Source organism: Nomascus leucogenys, chromosome 2 (genome assembly GCF_006542625.1).
Source record: "Nomascus leucogenys isolate Asia chromosome 2, Asia_NLE_v1, whole genome shotgun sequence".
NCBI classification, from domain to species: Eukaryota; Metazoa; Chordata; class Mammalia; order Primates; family Hylobatidae; genus Nomascus; species Nomascus leucogenys.
The window spans coordinates 72,051,773-72,068,744 of record NC_044382.1 but is presented as its reverse complement, the minus strand read 5'-3'; the positions used below and the strand labels follow the sequence as shown (position 1 = coordinate 72,068,744).

General features: G+C 48.3%; 1 protein-coding gene across 1 annotated transcript in view; it reads right to left on the bottom strand.

The window, feature by feature from the left end:
• Positions 1–1,178: 1,178 nt before the first annotated feature.
• Positions 1,179–16,972, bottom strand: part of ABCC11 (ATP binding cassette subfamily C member 11) — a 65,647-nt gene continuing 49,853 nt past the window's right edge. The window contains 7 exon segments of the mRNA XM_030797482.1: positions 1,179–1,345; positions 1,475–1,639; positions 4,055–4,168; positions 4,833–4,911; positions 9,281–9,440; positions 10,976–11,165; positions 12,649–12,738. Coding sequence (XP_030653342.1) covers positions 1,253–1,345; positions 1,475–1,639; positions 4,055–4,168; positions 4,833–4,911; positions 9,281–9,440; positions 10,976–11,165; positions 12,649–12,738 — 891 coding nt within the window. The 3' untranslated portion in view covers positions 1,179–1,252.

Below are 16,972 nucleotides of genomic sequence, written 5' to 3'. Positions count from 1 at the left end.
ATCTGGGGCCTGGCCAGCATCCATATCCATTCTTCCTTCAGGTAGTAAGAGCATCTCAATTTTACTTCGGTGAAACAACCTCTTCTATTCTCAGTCTATATGATCCAGGGCTGCAAATCCCATCCCCAGACCCAAGTATGGGCATGTGGCTCAGGCCTGGTAAATCACAGTATGCCAACAGCCTAGCACATGATTGATCAGGAACAAGCACATGACCCAAGCTGGCCCAGTGAGATTTCACCCTGGAATCATTGAGGCAAGAAGACCTGGGGGGTGCCGAGTGTGTAGGACGTGAACCTGGAGCTGCAGGCAACCATATTGCCACCATGAGGCAAGAGGAAGTTAGAAAGTGAAGCCAAACAAAGGAAAGCAGAGCTAGGAGAAGAGAAACAGAGACCTCAAAACAGGCATCCTTTCATTCCAGCACCCAACCTCGAACTTTTTCTGTATCTTTCTGTTACAAGCCAACAAACTCTTTTTTTTTCCCAAAGTTAGTTTGAGGGAGTCTGTGTTCCTTGCAACTGAGCAAGTACTAGCTAATGTAAAAAGCAGAATGAAGACGGCTGGGTGCAGTGGTTCATGCCCATAACCTCAGCACTTTGGGAGGCCAAGGCAGGTGGATCACTTGAGATCAGGAGTTCAAGACCAGCCTGGCCAACATGGTGAAACCCCACCTCTACTAAACATACAAAAATTAGCCAGTCATGGTGACACATGCCTGTAATCCTAGCTATTCAGGAGGCTGAGGCAGGAGAATTGCTTGAACCTGGGAGGCAGAGGCTGCAGTGAGCTGAGATTATGCCACTGCACTCCAGCCTGGGCAACAGAGCAAGACCCTGTCTAAAAAAAAAAAGAAAAGAAAAGAAAGGAAGCAGAACAAAGAAAGTGAGTTTTCCTTAGTTTTATATTTTACAAAGTCAGTACAGCATTTGCAACACTTCTAACACAGATCAGAAAACTATAAGCTTTTACCTTATTATAAAATTATTCAGCATATAAGTTAAAAGGAGAACCACATGATCACTGAATCCCATGTCTCAGATGGTTCTGGGGTTCTAAGGTTTTGAGAGCCATCAAGTAGCCTGTTCCAGGGTTTCCATCCAGCAATCCCCACCCCCCGCCTACATTTACCCCTGCTTCCAGGAGAAGTTCTTGTCTCCAAACAAGAAGGTCGCAGACTGTGGGCCTCGAAGCTGCACCTGTGTGAACCTCTGAGCTCAGCCGCCAGCCTCCATGAAGTCTCCACATCTCCTTATCTCAGTGAAGAAGTGGCTGTGGCCACGAGGGCTGCGAACAATGACCCAGGCTTCTTCCGCAGGACCTCCGGCCGATCAAACTCTACCACCTGGAGGGTAGAGAAAGGTGAGGGGAGGATCAGGGCACAGCTGAGCTTGTGTCCTTGGAGGACTCAAAGGCATCTGGGGTAGCAGCCTGAGCCCTCATCCTCCCACCAGCCCAAGGACGCAGCCTTCACCTTCCCATTGCCCATAACCAGGATGCGGTCACAGTTCAGCACAGTGGTGACACGGTGGGCAATGACGAGCACGGTGCAGTCCTGGAAGGCTTCATGGATTGTGCGCTGGATCAGGGTGTCTGTCTCAGTGTCAATGGAGGCTGTGGCTTCATCGATAAGGATGATCTGATGAGTACAAAACAGGGGTGAAGGCGTCTACTTCAGGCCCTGGACACCTGGGTTTACCACTAATTCACTAGGGCCCTTCCTCTCCAGGTCTCCATTTCTTTAGCTGGGAAATGGGAGAATTGTGCTGAGTGCAAAGCCCGCTCTGATTGCTGATTATCCATTACCTTATGAAGAGAACATTAGGTCTCAACCAGGAGCTAACTGCATTTTAGTGGCCAGAGAATTAAGTTCTTGGAAATGAAAATGGCCTAGTGGCAACTTCGTGTTTTATTAACTACTTTCCCATTTACCTAAAGTAGAGCAGTGATCTCCAGAAGGGGCAGGCACACACCCCAGGAGGCACATGAGATGATTTCTCCAGCATATGGATAAACACTCATTTTAGTTTAACATTTTTGTATTTATTTCATTAACGATATGCATGAGGAAACTGTAACTCGCACTGAAAGTGTGATTTCACAGATGGCACTGCTTGGGTTGAGGCTGTTTTTGAAAAGGGAGTATCATTAGTAAATCACAGGGTAGGTGGTACCCAGAGATGACAAAAATCATTAAGTAATGACTCAAATTTGGGAAGTAATACAGAGGAAGCCATTGCAGCACCAAATGGCTATGTAATTGAAATAAGGAAGTGTGAAGTGAAGAAAGTACTATGTGCACATTGCAAATTTGTTGTTCATCTCTCCAAAGAAGAGGGGGAAAGTCCTACCTCCTCTGAAATTTTCCCAGGCTTTGGGCCCCACTGAGCTCTTTTCCCATAGCTCTGACAGTTTGCACCAACAGTTTTTGCATTTATCATTAATTAACCATGATATGTGTGTGTGAGCAGGCATATATGTGTATGGAGGAGGTGTGTACATATTCATGCATAACTATGTGTGTACACGTGTGTCTTGCCTCGCCTACGTAGGAGAAGGTTTGCCCCAGGCTATCTCACATACTCAAACACCTGAAATTATGGACAAAATATCTAGAAAGCTTCTGGAAGCCGTCTTCCACCAAATTTGTAAAAATATGCAATTTTGCAGCCATAAAAAAGAATGAGTTGATGTCCTTTGCAGGGACATGGATGAAGCTGGAAGTCATCATTCTTAGCAAACTAACACAGGAACAGAAAACCAAACACCGCATGTTCTCATTCACAAGTGGGAGTTGAACAATGAGAACACATGGACCCAGGGAGGGGAACATCACACACCAGGGCATGTCAGGTGGTGGGGGGCAAGGAAAGGGAGAGCATTAGGACAAATACCTAATGCATGTGGGTCTTAAAACCTAGATGATGGGTTGATAGGTGCAGCAAACCACCATGGCACATGTGTACCTATGTAACAAACCTGCACATTCTGCACATGTATCCCAGAACTTAAAGTAAATTAAAAAAAAAATATGCAATTTTGCCCTGGATCAGCATCTGTCATCCAATTCCCAATTCTAATAAAGATAAAAGGGATGTCCTGCATCCAAGTTTTTAAAACAGTATATAGTAGGCAATTTAAAAATCAACGAGGGTCTAATGTGTTGTGTTTTTCTGAGAAAAGAGAATCATCATTTGGTCTAGTCGGAGACATTTCAGCTCAGGTGTAAGGAATCCGCTATCAGGCAGCCTAGGCTATGAATCTCATCTCCCATGCCTCACCCACACCACAAATGCATGTGGAATGGCACTCAGTGAAATGAATAAGCCCATCTTGAATTAATTGCTGTAGAAGGTGTAGGGAAGGGATCCAGTTTCAGCTTTCTACATATGGCTAGCCAGTTTACCCAGCACCATTTATTAAATAGGGAATCCTTTCCCCATTTCTTGTTTTTGTCAGGTTTGTCAAAGATCAGATGGTTGTAGGTGTGTGGAAATAATTAAGAAAATGTGGCATATATACACCATGGAATACTATGCAGCCATAAAAAAGGATGAGTTCATATCCTTTGTAGGGACATGGATGAAGCTGGAAACCATCATTCTCAGCAAACTATTGCAAGGACAAAAAAAACCAAACACCGCATGTTCTCACTCATAGGTGGGAACTGAACAATGAGAACACTTGGACACAGGGTGGGGAACATCACACACCGGGGCCTGTGGTGGGGTGGGGGGAGGGGGAAGGGGAAGCATTAGGAAATATACCTAATGTAAATGACGAGTTAACGGGTGCAGCAAACCAACATGGCACATGTATACATATGTAACAAACCTGCACGTTGTGCACATGTACCCTAGTACTTAAAGTATAATAATACAAAAAAAGAAATGAATAAGCCCTTTGGATTCTGCTGTTGTTGTTGTTGTTGTTGAGAAGACGTACAGCACAGAGCCCAGTGTCCCACAGTAGTGAAGGGAGAAGGAGCCGGTGTGGCTTCCCTCATCATGCGTAGTCTGTGGCTCCCCTGGCCACACAGCAGTGGTGGCCTCACCTTGGAGTTGCGAAGCACAGCCCGAGCAATGCAGAGCAGCTGCCTCTCCCCCACAGAGAAGTTTCCACCATTTTCCACCACATCCGTATGCAGCTTTTTGGGGAACTTTGAGATCTGTGATATGGGAAGAAGAGAACATAACCTGCAAGCCACTGTGGGGTGAGACCCAACCTGACCTCGTCGGTCTCCCGCTGTGTTGGCAACACTGCCCTCCTCTCTCTACGCTCCAGCCTCTGTCTTCTTGCTCCTTAACTGCGCCTTGCTCACTCTCATCTCTGGGCCTTTACATACGCTAGCTCCTGTGCCCAGAATGTCCTCTCAAAAGATCTTTCACCGGCTGCCCCTCAGTTCTTGGTCTCAGCTCAGCTATCACCTGGTTAAAGAGACCTTGCCTGGCCACCCAATGGAAAAGAGCTGCTCCTGCCCTGAAGTTTCTATGGGTCTCATGACTACCTATACAGCCCTTACCAGTATCTGAAAGTATCTCCTGCATTTACTTGTTGCCTTTATCTCCCATTGAATGTACCAGGAGGACAAAGACCTCATCTGCCTTGTCTTTGCTGTGCCCCTGAGCCTAGAACAGTGTCTGGCACACGGTTGGTGTCTGAGTGCCATCAGCCTTGACTTAGGAATGCTAAGTCATCTCATCTCCATGAGATGATGCATCCATGACCTGAAGCAGCAGCAGCTGGAACACCACGTGAGGGGAGCCCCAAAGGAGCAGCCCCCCATGGGCGATGCAGACTTAGACCAAGACTTGGGCCTTGGAGCTACTTACGGCCTTGGTCAGGAATGTCCTCTCCAAGGCATCCCAGATCTGCTGGTCAGTGTGACGGTCAAAGGGATCTAGGTTGAATCTGCCATATGAGAGAAAGAGAAGTGTTCAACAACATCACCCGGCCTTTGAACACTCATTTATATGCCCAGTGAATGACCAAGAATGTTTAGAACTGGATTATGGGGTTTAGGGAAATGCATGGAACCACCACGAATGGAGATTTCCTGCACCTCCCAGCACCTGTTCCTTCTGCAGGCAGCAGCCCCAGGTTTTGTTTAGGGGCCACCTCCTCCCCAGTCCCCCAGCCCATGTGTTCCAGGCTGGGCTCCACCATCCACTCCAGATGGAGCAAAGGGCTCAAGGATAAGCCAACCAACATACAGCGATCCCTGGCCATGGTGCTTAGCTCGGGGTGGGAAAGTAACCAATCAGAGTGTATCTCAGGACTTTCCAGGCTACCATGGGAGAAGAGACGTGCGGAGAGATTGCAACCATCCTCCCACAGGAGTGGGACACGTGGAGCCCCCCAGGGCCCTCATGTGGAGTTCAGAATGAAGCAAGGCAATGCTAGGGGAAAACCGGGCCCTGGAACTCAGCCTTGGCCTCCCCATTATCATGCATGAGTCATTAGAGGCCACTTTTCCTTAAGCCATTTGGGTTTTGTTTTATTGTGTGATAGAAAGTACATAATATTTATCATTTTAACCACTTAAAAGTGTATAATTCAGCAGCATTAAATACATTAATAATGTCATGTAACCATTACCACTATTTATATCAAAAATATAATTATATCCATTACCACAAATATATAATTATATCCATTACCACTATTTATATCAAAAATATGATGTAATTTATATCAAAACCTTTTCCATCATCCTGCTGGGCACGGTGCTCCACGTGTAATCCCAGCACTTTGGGAGGCTGAGGTGGGTGGAACACTTGAGGTCAGGAGTTTGAGACCAGCCTGGCCAATATGGTGAAACCCCACTCCACTAAAAATACAAAAATTAGCCAGGCACAGTGATGCAAGCCTGTAGTCCCAGTTACTCAGGAAGCTGAGACAGAAGAATCACTTAAACCCAGGAGGTGGAGGTTGCAGTGAGCTGAGATGGTGTCACTGCACTCTAGCCTGGGTGACAGAGTGAGACTCGGTCTCAGAACAAAACAAAACAAAACAAAACAAAACTTTTTCATTATCCCCAGCAAAAACTCTATACCCATTAAACAGTCTCTTCTTTCCCCTCCCCACCAGCCCTTGGTAACTTCTATTCTACTTTCCATCGATATGGATTTGCCTATTCCAGCTACCTCATATAAGTGGAATCATGTAGTATGTGTCCTTCTGTCTGGCATCTTTCACTTCGTGTCCATCCATATTGTGGCATGTATCGTTTCCCTCCTTTTTAGAGCTGCATAATATTCCATTGTATGTATATACCACATTTTGTTTCTCCATTCATCTGTTTATAGACATATGACTTGTTTCCACCTTTTGGTTACTGTGAGTAGGGCTGCTCTAAACACTCGTGTACACATATGGGTTGAAGTCTCTGCTTTCAACACTTTGGGATATATAACTAGAAGTGAAATTCCTGGATTACATGGTAATTCTATGTTCAACTTTTTTTTTTTTTTTTTGAGACAGGGTCTCACTCTGTCGACGAGGCTGGAGTGCAGTGGTGCAAACACAGCTCACTACAGCGTTGGCCTCTTGGGCTCAAGCAAGCTTCCCACCTCAGTCTCCCGAGTAGCTGGAATTGCAAGCACAGACCACCATGCCCAGCTAACTTTTGTTTACCTTTTTGAGGAACTGCCAAATTGTTTTCCATGGTCTCTGCACATTTTTACATCCCCACTGGCAATGCATGAGAGTTTCAATTTTTTCACATCCTTGTTAATAATACTTGCTATTTACCTTTTATTATTGTTATAGCCATTCTAGTAGGTGTGAAGTGGTAGCTCATTGTGGGGGGGCTGGACTTTCTGTTTCTTGCAGTGAAAAGAATCCTAACATCCAGGTAACTGATATGAGAGAGGGAATCTATCTGGACTTTACACCCAGCAAGCTTTACACTTGCATCTGGAACAGGCAGCACTACAGACACTTCCCTGCTATGCAGCCACGTAGCCCTGAGTGAAACCTGTCCACCTCTGCTTTATCCTTCCCCAGTTGTGCCAGCCACGCATATCTTGTGTGTAGGGCTAATGTGTACTAAAGAAGATGCAGGTCTTATTTGCATGACATTTGATATCTCCAAAGCACTTTCATAGATGGGTTATTTGACATTTTCTCCTCCATGAGATGGGTATACTCCTTTCTTATCAGTTTTAAATGGCTTGTTCAAGGTCACACCACAAGCCAGTATGAGAGCCAGGCTGGCATCAAAGACATTCAGAGAGACGCTTAAGGTAGAGCCTTAAGTTCTAAGGTAGGATTTCAAGTCTACATTTCTTTCTGCAGCAAGAGGTGGGGGAAATATCACAAATTATGGGTTTAGAATGCCTAGGGTTATATCTCATCTTCACCATTTCTTTGTGTGTCCTTAAACAAGTCCCCTTCCTCTCTAAGCTCTGTGCCTTCATCTGTAAAATGGGGATAATGAAAGGGCCTCACAGGGTTGCTGGGAGAGTTAAATTAGACAGTATACTAAGGCATTCAGTTGGCACATATAAATGCTCAATAAATGTTAAGTTCATATTTTTACTACTCTTCATACCAACGCACAGGAGATTTGAACACATTCTACTGTAACATAGAAATCTATCACGAAATGTCTTATAATTCCCCTAACAACCATTTTTTTGGTTTTTTTGGAGGATCGGGGAAGGTTTTGAGACAGAGTTTCCTTCAGTCGCCGAGGCTGGAGTGCAGTAGTGCGATCTCAGCTCACTGCAACCTCCACCTCCCCGGCTCATGCGATTCTCGTGCCTCAGCCTCCCGAGTAGCTGGGATTACAGACATGCACCACCACATCTGGCTAATTTTTGTATTTTTATTAGAGACAGGGTTTTGTCATGTTGGCCAGGCTGGTCTCAAACTCCTGGCCTCAAGTTATCTCCCTGCCTTGGCCTCCCAAAGTGCTGGGATTACAGGCATGAACTACCACGCCCCGCCTCATGACCCAGTCATTTTGAAGCCCTGTGTCTGTGCACATATTGTTCCCTCTCCTTGAAAAGAGTTTCTCTCCTCTTTCTGCCTGGCAAGCTCCTACTCAGCTTTCAAGACCCTGATCAAATGTCCCCTCCTCTGGGAAGCCTTTCTGGATTCACTCAGGCAGTGACTCATCCCAGTCGTAGCTCCCTTAGCATTTTGTACATATCTCTGATCTAGCAATTACCCCTTCATACTGTGATTTATTGGGTCTTACCCCTGTACAAAACCACCTTCCCCACCCACACTGTGAGCTCCTGCTGGAGGAGCAGGGGAAATGTACATTCATTAAACTGGCTCCAGTCCCTAGCACAGTGTCTGGACCAGGCAGAAGCTCAGAAAAGGCAAGTTAAATGAGTGGGAGAATGAATGAAGGGATGAATGAATGAAGCTCTGGGGCTCAGTTTATCCTCCTGGCTCTAAGAATTCTCCTTAAATATCACAAAACATGGGGGACCTAGCCTGCTTTTTAGTGCATCCATTTTCCTCAGTCCCCATGCCTTTATGTTTCCTCCCAGATGAAGTGCATTGTCAGTAGGAGCCTAATCTGGATAAAGCTTTGTCCCTGAGTTGACTTCTGAGGACACAGAAAGTGTAGTGAAGAGGCTGGAAGATCTGGTTCTGTCTGCTTCGCTGACTGGGCTGCCTGGATTTTTCTCACGTCACCCCTGTCCAGAATGTGTACCACTGAAGAAGCACTTCCTAAAAACATCCCCAGGGGCTTTGCCCAGTGCACAGAGAGAATAAGCCACATCTGGACAAGAAAGAATATGGTAGCCTGAGTGCACATGCTTAATGGTGTAGTGAAATCTGACCAATCTCATCAGTGTTTTGTTTCTGTTTTTTGTTTGTTTGCTTGTTTGCTTGTTTTTTAATAGAGTCAGGGTCTTGCTGTGTTGCCCAGGTTGGAGCACAGTGGCTATTCACAGGCACAGTCATAGTGTACTACAGCCCTGAGCTCCTGGGCTCAAGTGATCCTCCTGCCTCAGCCTCCCGAATAGCTGGGACTACAGCTGTGCACCACCATGCCATCCAGTTTCTAAAAAATAAAAACATGTTTCGTTTTTGTGTATAACATGATGGTTTACAAAGTGCTCTTATATATATTGAGGCCTCATTTAACCCTCAACAGTACTTCAGTGAGGTAAGCCAGGTAGGCATGAGTGGCCCAGCAGGCCAAGGAGGCCTGGAAATCGGGGCACTGGTTACCAGCTCACTACAGGCAGCCCGGTGCTGGAATCCTGGTCCTGTGACCCACCTCCTGCAGGCTGCCTGCTGGCCCAGCACTCACCTGACGGTTCCTGAGAGCAGCACTGGATCTTGAGGGATCACTGAGAGCTTGGACCGCAAGTCCTCCAGGCCGATGCTGCAAATGTCCACGCCGTCAATGAGAATCCGGCCTGCCACGGGCTCCACCAGGCGGAAGAGAGCCATGCCCAAGGAGGACTTCCCTGTGGGGCAAGAAACGAGCGGGGCCTCAGTTTCCTGCATCTGCACTAGCGGAAGCACAGGTCACACCTGGCGATCGCACCTGACCCGCTGCCCTCCGTGGCCCATTCTTCATCATTGTGAGCCCTGAAGGGGTAGGAGAGAGCTGGCGTCTCTGCTCCAGGTGGTACCTAATGCCATGAGCAGCTTGTTACAGCCTAGATCAGAGGGCACACGTGGGGCCCCTGGATCAAAGTCAGCCCACAGACATGTTTTGTTTCATACACACAATTTTAGAGTTATTTTTTAATTCCTTGCCAGCATTTTTAAAAATCACAGATATAAAAGTTCAAATTGCATGTTTCTCTTGAAACTTAGTAGAATTGGCAACACTGGACCCATATCCCCCCAGGCAACAGCTGGGCTGGAGCTGAGTGCAGCCACTTGGTTGAGACACAGTGGCATTCTCCAGTCACCGCCCGCCCTCCCCAGTCCCCGTATATCACACCCACCTATGGCACTCAGCTATGTCACCTGCCAGGCTCCAAAGCATTGGAGGTTTCAACCCTGTTCTCAAAGTTAAGCTCTGTGAGGGTAGAAGCTGTGTGTCTTCCTTACCTTTTGGTTCCCAGGCACATAGTAGGTGCTCAGTAAAAACCTACTGAAAGAATATAGGCAGTAGAGTCAGAATCTACCGAGAGCTTCTCTCTGCCAGACCCCGGCCCTCTCAGGGTTTCCACCAATCGGCAGGTGGAAAATAGCAAGAGAAGAACACCCAGAAGAACATATGTGTAAACTCTTCACCCTGCAGTGCGGGAGTGCTGAGGAGACAGAGACCAGGAAGGTGCTCATCATCCATGGGGCTGCCTGGAGGAGGCAGCTCTGGGGTGTCCTGAAGTGGGGGACTGGGGACAAGAACCAAGTCTTACAGTAGTTTTTGAACAATGCAAAGAGGCAGAGGGAGGGGGACTTGGGCCAGATCTCCCAGAAGTGACAGGAGAGGAAGACAGGGAGAGAAACTGAGGAGGAGAAAGGAAACTGGGAGAGGAAAGAGGAGGAGACAGAGGCTGGTGAGAGCAGTCCAGGAAGCGGGTGGGGAGGGAGGAAAAGGGGAGTCTGGATGTGACTGCTATCCTGCTCTTCATCCTGGCAGTGCCCTGCACTGCCCCTCCAAAAGTGCTCCTGCCCGGACCCTACACGCCTCAGCTTAAGCACTGGGCTCAGAACCCAGGTATCCACAGCCCGGTACCACTAGCCCCATTATTCTGCATAACACCGCCCTGTTTATTTCCTCCCTGGCAGCCACGACAGCCTGCAGCTGTCATATTTCCGTCTTTATTTGCTGGTCTATTTAATATCTCTCTCCTCCACTGGAATCCCATGATCACAGGGACCTTGGGTTTTGCTCACCAGTGTTTGTCTAGCACAGGGCCCAGCACAGCGTGAGGACCTAATACATATTTGGGGGATGACTGAGCAAACACATGCCCCCAAATAGGTCTAGTGCCCAAAGGGCAAAGGAGGAGCCGGGGATGCTCCCCCAGGAAGCTCAGCTCACCGGAGCCCGTCCTTCCCACGATGCCCACCACTTCGTGGCTGCGGATGGTCAGGTTGATGCCGTGAAGCACGGTGGGTGTGTTGTCTCTGTATTTCATGTGATAATCCTGAAATATGATTTCCCCATGCTGTGGCCACCCCTGGGGACAACTTGTGCCTTCCATGTGTAAAGGAGCTTCCGAGACACACATCTTGTTTTTGAAGAAAGAAAAAGAAATCAATAGTTATCATCCATCTCGGCCCACCCACTGTGGGCCTGCCAGCCTCCCACTGTAGGGGGTGTGACCCACCCCAGCCTGCCCTGTGCCAAGGTCAAGCCCCCTGCTGTGTAATCAGAGGAACATCCCCCGCGCCCCCATCACCTAAAACACACAAAATTTTCCCCAGAAGATTGAGAAACCTGCATAGCTAATTCCCTTGTTATTAACATAGAGCAATGTTCCTGATTTACTGTGTGACTTTAAAGAAATAGAATCCAAGATAATGACAGTAAAGGCAGCAGAGACTCACCCCTTCGGGGGGTTTCATAGCTCAGAGCCCTTGTGCAGACTGAATCTCTCTCTATCCACATCCTGTGAGACAGGCCTTTTTGGAGGCATTTCCCAGGTGAGGAGATAGAGGATCCAACAACTTAAGATCAACAACTTACTTAAGATAAGTTCCATAACTTACTTAAGATCACACAGTTTCAGGTTGGAACTCAAACCCAGATCTGCCTAACGCCGAGCCCACTCTGCATCAAGTGCAGTTGTGTGTGTTGAGAGCAAAGAACACTGGAGAAGAAGTTGGATCTGACCACCTGGCTCCAAGCCACAACTCCCCATGCTGGTGCTGTGTCACGGCAGCGTCCCTGGGCAGGAAATCAGGGCCCTACAATTCATAAATTCCACTCATGCAAGGGGGCAGGAGACCTGGTTTGCAGAGCGCTCTGCCAGCCCCAGCCTGTGTGATCTTAAGCAAAAATTCTGCCTGGCCCAACCTCGGTTTCCTTGTCTGAAAAATGTGGATAATCATTCAATCAACATAATAAAATTGTTCCCTGATCCCATGAGATAGTCTAAATAAAGAGCTTAGCACCATGCCTGGCCCATAGAAACATCTCAATCACAATAATAAAGAACATGATGGAACCTCACTATGGGTCAGGCAGTATGCTATGTGCTTTACGTGTTATATCATTTCAACTTTGTGATAATCTGGCAAAGCGATGCTATCGTCTTTCTCATTTCAGAGATGGGGAAAAGAGAGTTTGAATAAGTTGTCCAGGTTATTCCAGTTATTCAAATGGTAAAGCTTGGACTTGAACCCAGGAAATCTGGCTACAGAATCTGTGCTCTTAGCCACCATGACATAAATGGAAGCAATAATAGGAACAAAGATTATTGTCATCATTATTATTGCACCGGGCAAACCTCTCATTTCCAAGAGGAGCAGATGATCTCCTCTTCCGCCTAGGAATGCTGTGAGGGATGTGGTCAAAGTGAGCAGACAGGTGTGGAAGAGCTTCAGCGAGAGGGTCAACAAAAGTCTGGGGAAGATGGGGAGGAAAGGCCAGGAGCCTGGTGTTTCCTGGGATGGTCTCAAGGCTCTGAGGCCGGTGGGGCTTGTAGAGGTCACAGAAGTCATGCCCCAACTTGCATAGCTCCCCACACCAGACCCAGACCTGGACCCCACCTTCATGTACTGCAGTATCCTCTCTGCAGCCGTGAAGTGTGCCTCTGTCTCCAAGCCAGTCCGGGCAGTGGCCTGGAAGCTGGATGCCAGCTGGAAGGAAGGAGAAGTGTCGGGGGTCAAGAGGCTGCTGGGGTGTGCTCAGGCTCTTCAACGCTCCTGATAACCACTGATTGCCATTGCCCCTGAGTGACCCCTGAAACTAAGATAATTTTCCTAGCAAGAACGGAGCAGAGGCCCCTGGTGCCCCCTCAGCCCACTTCTGAGTTTAGCTGCAGCTGCGATGGGCAATTCTGGGGGAGAACCTCCCCAGACACTGTTCCACCTCGAGTGCCCTCTGTATGTCTTTCTGCTCAAGACCTTTGCCCACATCACAGCAACCACCTAGCCTGTGCATGAGGACATCCCAGAAACCCAGGAGACTTAAGGTTACTGAGAATGAACTTTGACTGATGGGGAATAAGAGCTAGCAGAGATAAATGCTCCCATCTCCCAGCCTTCGAGGGCATGGTCCTGGAAATACCCCATATGCTTCTCAGGAGATCCCAGGACAGTTGAGCCCTAGTGACATAGAACAGGGACCCCAATGTCACACTCCCGTGATGACTTCCTCCTTCCCCGTCTCACTTTTCTGCTCCCTCAATCCTGGTTCCTGGGAGCACCTCCCAAATAAGCTGCCTGCACCCAAGTTCCTGTCTCAGGTCCTGCCCTCAGGGAAACCCAGGCGAGAGGAGTTAGGGACGCTTGGGAATTGGGGGCACCAAAGATAAGGAAACTGAGGCTCCAAAACAAGAAATTACATCCACAGAAACATCTGGAAGCTGGAGGCAGAGCTGGGGTTGGGGCCCCAGTCTATAACCTCCATTACCCTGGCCCAAGAAACGGGCAAACAGGACGTGCAGGGGGTGCTGGGTAACACATTAATCATACATTCATTCAACAAACGCTGGTGGATGGCTCTGTGCCAGGTGCTGGACCAGGCTCCATGTCCCAAAGTGCAGCAGATGTAGGCCTTCCCACGAGGAGCTCCCAGCTGGATGGAAAGACAGACAAGGCAACAAAGAATAAAGTGCAGAGGGGCGCACTCCACAACAGAGAAGCCCTGGAGTGCCACTGGGATGCACAGGAGGGGCCCTGGATGAGGGCACAGGGAAGGATTCCAGGAAGAGTCAGTCCTAGAGGGACATTTTTAAGGTGAAGTAAGATGCAGTGGACTAAAGATGGGTGGAGAAGTGTGTTCCAAACAGAACAGCCTATGTAAGCTCTGAAAGCAGCAAATTCGCAGAATACATCCAGGCACCCACAAGCCATTTGGCTATGGCTCAAACAAAAGGCTGTAGGAAGGAGGGGAAGCCCTCTGTAAGTCAGAGAAGGTGGGCACCATGATGAAATGGTGCTTAGTCTGGAAAGGAGGCCAGGGGTGGGTTGGAAGACCACTTTTCCTCCCATCCCTCAGTGTATCACACCCTGCAGGCTGCCTTGCCAGCATCATGTTCAGGTGTCTGGTGGTCTTATGCTTCAGGGAAGCTTGGTTAATCCAAACCAACCACATTAATTCTACTCCTCTTGCCAGAGATTGGTTTAGGTGTGGGCTCATGATGCCATTCTGGCCGTTGAAGGATGAGAAGGCATCAGATGGGTGTATTCTTGAAAACTTCTCTTTGCTTTTAAAAAGGAACACATGGAAAAAGTTATCTCCTCTCCAGCCTTTGACTGTTATTGTGGGAGGATGTGTCACTTGGGGCTGCAGCAGCCGTTTTGCGACCATGAATACAGACAGACTTGCAGACAAAGCCAGGCTGTGGATGCCAGCACAGAAAGGTAGAATGATCAAGGGTTCATGCTAGGCCACTAAATGAGCCAACTGAGCATAGGCCTACCCCAGCCTTCTGGCTACATGAGAGAATAAGTTCCCAGATGGTCGAGGCCATTTTGAGTTGGTTCTTTGCCTCGCAGCCAGACGCATCTCTGGCATTTACTGAGAAGCCTCTTGGGGCTGCAAAGCAATATGATGTGTGATTCCTGCCTCCCAACGCTCGAATGCAATTTTCTCAAAAGCGCATGCAGAAGTCAGTGAGGTTCTGGCCTGACTGGAGCAGAGGCAGCACATTGAGGTCAGGACCCCATAGCTGAGGTTTGGTAGACAGGAGACAGAGTTTTGAAGGCTTCTGAACAAGGCAGTGACATGATGAAAACTATAATGAAAGATTACTCTGGTGAGAGTGTGGAAGGTGACTTGGAAAGTACTGAAGGACTGGGAACTGAGAAGTTATTACCAGGATGAAGATAAGATGCTTAAATAGTACAGCAGACCTTGAAAAGAAGAAAAGACCCTCAAGGGCCTTTTGAAGCAGTCAGTCCCCCAGGCAGGGTTTCCCATTAGAGTCTCCTGTGGTGCAACAACCTTCGAGCAACCACCTGCTGTGAACGGTGCACCCTGGGAGAGACGAGCCTCTGCCTCGCTCCCTACAAGGGCTGTGCTTAGGGCAGCACCAGCACTGGGCAACCTTCGCCCTGAGCACTGCCCTCCTGATCTATGTCCTGAAGCAGCAGCAGGAGGGATTTCTGGGCCTTAGTGATTCTGAATCCCCTAAGACACCGGTGTGGCGCCTCTCCCTGAGAGTGCCGGAGGTTTGGGGGTCACTCTGCACTGGTGCATGTGTGTGTATCAGAGAGAGATAGAGAGAGAGAATGTGAGCCTGTGCACACACCCATCTCTTATTGGCTGTGGGAACACAGCCAAGTTACTTAAACGCTCTAAGCCCTAAGTTGTCTATTTGTAAGACAGGAACAATAATAGCTAATATTCATTGAGCATTTATTCCAAGCCAGGCACTACTCTAGGTTTTTACAAACATGAAGTCTCACATTTACACATAATCCTTACAAGTCTATGATTTTGAAACTTTTATCTCCCTTTTACAGATGAGGAATCCCAGAGGTTAACCGATTTACCCAAAGCTACACAGCTAATAATGGGCAGAGCCTCTTTGAACCTGGGTATTCCAAACCACATGTTCTTTTATTTTTTATTTTTTTGAGATGGAGTCTCGCTCTGTCACCCAGGCTGGAGTGCAGTGGTGCGCTCTTGCCTCACTGCAAGTTCCGCCTCCCAAGTTCACGCCATTCTCCTGCCTCAGCCTCCTGAGTAGCTGGGACTATAGGCGCCTGCCACCACGCCAGGCTAACTTTTTTGTATTTTTTTAGTAGAGATGGGATTTCACCATGTTAGCCAGGATAGTCTCGATCTCCTGACCTCGTGATCCACCCACCTTGGCCTCTCAAAGTGCTGGGATTACAGGCGTGAGCCACCGTGCCCTGCCCCAAACCACATGTTCTTAACCACTTTGCTCATCTCATGCAGTGTGGTGAGCACTGAATGCCTGGAAGAGAGCACGGCCAGTGCCTGGCATTGCACCAGCTCAGTGGAAGCTCCCAGTCAGCCCAGCTGTTATTGCACTCCCAGTGCATGTACGTGCCTGCTTCAGGGGGCTCAACGAGGAATGAGATGGAGCCTCTTTGCATGCCCAAAATAACAGCTCAGCATGGAGGACTGATACATGTGCTCATGGACATACATGCACCCAGCACATACATGCACTCCAGCACACATACATACATGCACTCCAGTACATACATGTGCTCCTGCACATACATGCACTCCTACACATACATGCATTCCTGGACATACACGCACACACCTGTGTGTGCAGAGCCTTCTGCAGACACATGGGACATTCAGACAGCTATGCGGTCCTCACCCTCAGACGCCTGGGAGTGTAATAACAGCTGGGCTGACCGGGAGCTTCCACTGAGCTGGTGCAATGCCAGGCACTGGCCATGCTCTCTTCCAGGCATTCAGCGCTCACCACACTGCATGAGATTAGCAAAGTGGTTAAGAATATGTGGTTTGGGGCAGGGCACGGTGGCTCACGCCTGTAATCCCAGCACTTTGAGAGGCCAAGGTGGGCGGATCACGAGGTCTGGAGATCGAGACCATCCTGGCTAACACAGTGAAATCCCATCTCTACTAAAAAAATACAAAAAAATTAGCTGGGCGTGGTGGCGGGCGCCTATAGTCCCAGTTACTCGGGAGGCTGAGGCAGGAGAATGGCGTGAAGCCAGAAGGTGGAGCTTGCAGTGAGCCGAGATCGCGTCACTGCACTCCAGCCTGGGTGGCAGAGCGAGACTCCATCTCAAAAAAAAAAAAAAAAAAAAAAAAAAAGGAACATGTGATTTGGAATATCCAGGTTCAAAGATGCTCTGCCCATTATTAGCTGTGTGGCTTTGGGTAAATTGGTTAACCTCTCTGTGCCTGGGATTCCTC